This window comes from Pempheris klunzingeri, chromosome 4 (genome assembly GCF_042242105.1).
Source record: "Pempheris klunzingeri isolate RE-2024b chromosome 4, fPemKlu1.hap1, whole genome shotgun sequence".
Lineage (NCBI taxonomy): Eukaryota > Metazoa > Chordata > Actinopteri > Acropomatiformes > Pempheridae > Pempheris > Pempheris klunzingeri.
Genome location: NC_092015.1, coordinates 29,970,602 through 29,976,601, shown reverse-complemented (window position 1 = coordinate 29,976,601; position 6,000 = coordinate 29,970,602). Strand labels below are relative to the sequence as shown.

General features: G+C 48.6%; 1 protein-coding gene across 1 annotated transcript in view; it reads left to right on the top strand.

The window, feature by feature from the left end:
• The first annotated feature begins 2,382 nt into the window (after positions 1-2,382).
• The window catches only part of sez6b (seizure related 6 homolog b), an 80,295-nt gene continuing 76,677 nt past the window's right edge, over positions 2,383-6,000 (top strand). The window contains exons 1-2 of the mRNA XM_070828634.1: positions 2,383-2,398; positions 2,487-2,969. Of these exons, the coding sequence (XP_070684735.1) occupies positions 2,383-2,398; positions 2,487-2,969 (499 nt within the window). The remainder of the gene's footprint in view (positions 2,399-2,486; positions 2,970-6,000) is intronic.

Here is a 6,000-nt window from a genome sequence, read left to right as displayed (position 1 = left end):
ATTTTGACCTTTGACCTTAAATATCCTCCCAAAGAGACACTAAAACAGAAAATAAGTCAAAAGGCAGCAAAGAACAGTCTGATAGTGACAAAACTCTGTGCAGACTCAGGCTGAGGCCCACATTTAGTTTCATTTGAAATTAATTAGTCTTTCAATTCATCTTTTCACTGTGAGAAAACGTCTTTACTTCTCAGAGCACAAGCTGACATGTTAAAATGTCTTCTTTTGTCTGAAGGTAAAAGTGACAAATCGTCTCATTTTAGTGGCTGCAGCCAAAGAATGTTTGGCTTTATTCCAATATACAAAGAGTCCGTTATTATAGTTGCCTTTTAAAATAAATTAGCTGATGTGTGTAAAAGCAAAAAAACCATCATTGACCTTATTGTGCTGGTCGCAGGAGCCCTGAACCTCCAGCCTCGACCACAGATGTACATGTTCAGAGCGCTCTCGTCCTGCAGCATCTGTCCTGTTTCACACCTTCTGCTGGTTCGCTGAGAGCCGTCCACACACCAATCAGCCTTTTTGGGATTCTGTCTCAATCACTGTTTTTCTGGTAGATCTGATTCTGTGCTTCATGATTCAGAGTGTGTGTGTTTGAGGCGCGGTGCTGGGCAGGAAGTGGCACAGCTACAATAAACGCTGATTGTTTGAAGCAGATAGCTATTAGGCGGCAGAGAGTGGGAGCTATTATGGTGGAAATGAAGCATTGTTAAAGAAACATAAGACTTCCCTCAGCGGATGATAGCCTCCTGAAGGGGTCTCAGATTAGATCTCACAGGTGCACTTGGGAGGGGAGCGCTGATCATTACACTGAGAGAATTATAGCGGCTCACCACATCTCCTCAGGAATGAATATTAAGTCTTATTAGGGGGGGGGGGGGGGGGGGGAAGCCACTGATGTGAGCAGTTTACGAGAATTGTTTGGGTTGTTCCACTTGCTGTTTTCAGTCTGCCAGCCGACTCACGGTGGTGTGACGGCACTAATGCAAGGCTCCACCTAAAGAATTGTTGTGTCGCTAAAAGTGAAATATGGCTGCACCCAGCTTTGGGAGATGGAAGAGGTTTGCTTTGGGGAGTGCAGAGCTGTGTGAGGGAGTGCTCCCGTCTCCATCCAGAGGCACGAGGCAGGTTCTCTGTGCCTTCATGTCAGAGGGAAGCACAGTGGAGCACAGCCGTGAACAGGCACAGATAGAGAGGGTGAGTGGATTTCAAATGTATTCTCTGCCTGTGAAGTTCTACTTTGTGCTGTCAAAACCACTGCAGCTTGTAGACAGATGAATGTGTGACACGGTGCTGGAGAGCTGCTACTGGGGGGCGCACAGACTGCTGGGTAGCACGTCTAATCACTAATAATGTGCAGCACGCAGTGCCCGGCTCCATTAGAATAAACAGTGCACAGGAGCACGACACCCTGCTGGACCCCCACCATCTCCATCAGCTGTGGACAACAGAGGCCTGTGACCTCTGCAGCACCAGCAGTGTCCCCCTCCAACACTCTCTGGCTCTTGACGCGAGGCCAGTTTGGATGGCGACACGGCCAAGTCCAGTCTGCTTGGAAACACTGCAGTACAGCACAGAGGGAAATGGTTTGGGCCCCCATAGGATTTAATATCTCGATTATTAGTGCGATGTGAAGTGTTCGTAGCTCTCTCTAAACGACCACGCTCACTGACGGGACAGCGAGCTGGACGTCAAACAGACTAGTGAGAAGTGCTGACGGTGCATCTTCTCACCGGAAGGTGTTCGTGGTGCTCAAACTGTGCTCTCGTGAAGTGATTGTCTAATTCAAACCACTAAGAACAGACACCATCTCATCTCTTCATCTGGCCCTGACGGCCAACGACATCTTCTCTGAAGGCTACCTGACTGATCCTGATGACACAAATACAGTAAAGTGTCATGTCCCGTCGTTTGTCTAGGTCACTGGTGCCTAGTCTTGACTCCCACTTCCTCTTTTATTGTGAAATCTAACTCTCTTCCTGCCCTTGTGTGTTTCCCGCCAGTGTGATTGTCTGCCCCGCCCTGATTGTTTCCACCTGTTTCCCATCACCTCATGTATAAATAGTCTGGGTTGTTTGTCTCTTTTCTGTAACAGATTGAAAATAAAACAAATTCACTGTCTGATTGGACATTTGTATCTTTCACAGTAGATGCTAAATAAGAATTGTGATGAAAAGAATAAAGAGCGTAATGAAAAGAATTATTTTATGGCTGCACAGAAGAAGAGGAGGATTAAAATGTGGCCTGTCTCCGTGTGAAATCTGCTGCTTTTGCACTTGATGTGTTTTGGCTTGAAAGCTTCTTGGCCTTTGTTGCACAGACGTGTCATGACACTGGTGGTTTCCTGCTGTGGCGACACTCTCCATCGTGAAGCGGCTCAAAATGGGGCTGGCAGAGTGTAAACTGGCTGTGATGGAGGCAGGAAGTGAAGCCAGAAGTGTCTGTGCCATGAATCAGCCTTCATTATTCTCTCTCTCTGTCCACAGCCTCTGAGGCTGGCCCACCCATCACCCCGGGGGGCCCCCCAGAGAGCGGCGCCAGCCTCTACCCCACCACCCAGGACACGGGCAGGAGGCTCCCAGTGGTCACCACCGCCCCGCCGGTCAACGTCCCAAACCACCACCCCCTCTACAGGAGTCCCCCCCAGCCCCCGGCGCAGCCAAGCTTCAGCTCCCACCCCAACCCCCCGCCCACCGTCTCCACCCCCTCGTCCGGGACTCCCCTGGACGGCGGTGGCAAATGGGCTCCAGATGAGAGCGCCCAAACAACCCCGGACATGCACACATTAGCCCCCACGTCTCCCTCCAGCGGCCCCGTCGGCAGCGCGCTGTCAGAGGATCCAGACGGGGGGGGCGTGAGGCCAGATCACCCTGGACCGAAATACAACGTGAGGAGGGGCAGCGATGAAGAGGAGACCACCACCACCACCATCACCACCACCACCATCACCACCACCATGCAGAGTCCAGGTAGGAGCACAGCCTCAGCATGACAGCTAGTCCCTTACCCTGTCCCCTTAACCTGTCCCCTTAACCAGTCCCCTTAACCTGTCCCCTTAACATAACCCCTTAACTAGTCCCCTTAACATAACCAGTCCCCTTAACATAACCCCTTAACCTGTCCCCGTAACCAGTCCCCTTAACATAACCCCTTAACCAGTCCCCTTAACATAACCAGTCCCCTTAACATAACCCCTTAACCTGTCCCCTTAACCAGTCCCCTTAACCTGTCCCCTTAACCTGTCCCCTTAACCAGTCCCCTTAACCTGTCCCCTTAACATAACCCCTTAACCTGTCCCCTTAACCTGTCCCCTTAACCAGTCCCCTTAACCTGTCCCCTTAACATAACCCCTTAACTAGTCCCCTTAACATAACCAGTCCCCTTAACATAACCCCTTAACCTGTCCCCGTAACCAGTCCCCTTAACATAACCCCTTAACCAGTCCCCTTAACCTAACCAGTCCCCTTAACATAACCCCTTAACCAGTCCCTTAACCAGTCCCCTTAACATAACCCCTTAACCTGTCCCCTTAACCTGTCCCCTTAACCTGTCACCTTAACCTGTCCCCTTAACCTAACCCTTAACCAGTCCATTTGGATGTCCTGAATTAGGCCTCAGTCCAAACGTGGTATTTTCCATGATGAAATGTGTGCCGTCTTCCTAAAATCCTGGTTTTAGGCCGTTCTTTGTTCGTGTGTGCAGCACCTTCACAGCATGTTTCTCAGTCTGGGTTTTTATGGCGCACGCTCGGCCTCTCTCCTGCCGACGGACAGCTCTGAGTGTTGGAAACACACCAATCAGCCGACAGTCTGCCGGTAGAGATGCTGCCCAGAAGAAAAGACACATTTCTGCTTGAAGGAACAAACACACCTGCTGTGAAACAGTTTGGATATCAGGATATTAAGCTTCACGTTAATCACAGTCTGGACGCCTGAATGTCAGCAGGAACATCAGTGGAACGTTCAGCCGTGTGAGCGGTTTGGTAGGAATAGTGTCTTGTTTGGGAAAAGGGGTGTCACGGTGGGGGCTGAGAGGTGAGCCAGCTGGGATGTGCTGGGTGAAAACTGATTCAGTTCAGAAAATCCTCTGCTCCTCTGCTCTGTTGTCACGAGTGTGTGAATCAGGAGCTGAAGACGGGGTCAGCTCATGAAAACCACAAACCAATGCTGCGTTTAGGTGTTCATAGTTATTTTAGGTTAACTGAAGAACTGTTGTATTAACACTTTAACATGAAGTGTATTAAAAGGAAAACAGGATTGTTTTGCATATTTCCAATTTTATCTAAATACAACAATATTATAATTTATATGAACATGCAATATGTTCCAGATTAATTTAAATTCATGGAGCTGCTCTTGTAAATGAATTCATTAGATAAATAATTTCAGCACAGGCTCAACATATTCCCTGTGTTTTGTGTTGCACTTATTAAGTAAGTACCTGCTTGTGTTTTTACATGTACACAATCTGGCTCATCGCTGCTTTTATTTCTGGACTTCTAACACATTTTCACAAAATAAGCCCTAAAATCAGCATGTTTTTATTTTCCCTTGGTTATTTCCTTCTAGTCACACATTATTAATCCAGCCAACAGATCTCAGTGAATCACAGCATTTACTCACACTATGCTCTGGTGCTCATTATACAATAGTGGCCCTTAAATGCCCCCCAGGAGCAGTTTGCTTTCTATAGAAAACAGCCAGTTGTTTCTGACAGTTTGCAGCAGACACATTTGCTGAGTAACTGTGACCAGATAACTGCTCGACATGGAGGGACCTCTTCACCGGCTCCTGTTGGACATTTCTGACCCTGCCGGAGCTTTAACACTGTCGGCTCTAAATCTGCCCTCAGTGGACGTGTGTCACGGTGAAATGTAGAGTCATCACCAATTCATAGGTTTTAACAGGTTTCTCTCACAACTGCCAGCTTTGGGACAAAGTCCCGTCGTGTTTAGGAGGAGAAAAAACAGAGAGGTGGATAAATACGGCCTTTTCTCGTGGGACTAACAGATGTGAGGTATTTTGTTTGTAACATCAAAACAGAACAGGAGCATTTGTGAATTTGTCACTTCATTTCTGTGGAAGACGACACGTTTGAAACCTCCTTTAATCCTTCATTTGAAGCTAATGTAACTCTCAGACATCAGAGCGCAACATTTTCCTGATGAACTCTGCGGAGGTCCGCCCTCCTAGGAGACTTTACCAAAGGATGCTCTCTTCTCTTTTGAGTGCACCCATGTGGACTTCACACCCTCTACTAATACCCTCTCTATTTGCATCTCTCATGGTGGCACAGCCATGGGGCTGAGCATCAGTGCATCACTAACCCTTAATCAAGAGGTTCAAACAGACTGCCGGTTATGAAGAGACGGGAGGAGGAAAATAAATATCGTGGCGGTGGTTTCTTGGTGGACTCTGTGGGTCAGGGGGAGCAGGACGGGATTAATCAGCTCATCTGTGTGCAGGTCAAAGCAGAGACAGCAGCACACACAGGCCCAGTGTAACACACACATCCAGGAATAACGATGGAGTGGACACTCCCAGAGGTCGAGAGCCGAGGGGAACCACAGAGGATGTTCTTCTTCATAAGGAACAACTCTGGCAAAAGTTTACTTTTCCGTTCCGAGGAAGGAGGGATGAAGGTGGTGGAGCAGAAACCCCGAAGGCCTCCAGGAAATATTGTATCCTCAGCGGTCCCAGTGCAGGGCTGAGCTGCTCAGAGAGGCACAATCTATGTACCTGTACAGTGTGTGCCGGAGAGCTGCACTGATGCATTCTGGTCTGCTCGTCTTGGCCCCTCATGGTGCACCGCCATGGGGCCTTATTTCAGAAAACACCTGTGCAGCAGTGTTCACTACCTCATGCACACCTGAGTAACACACCTGAGTAAGACACCTGAGAAACACACCTGAGTAACACACCTGAGTAACACACCTGAGTAACACACCTGAGTAACACACCTGAGAAACACACCTGAGTAACACACCTGAGTAACACACCT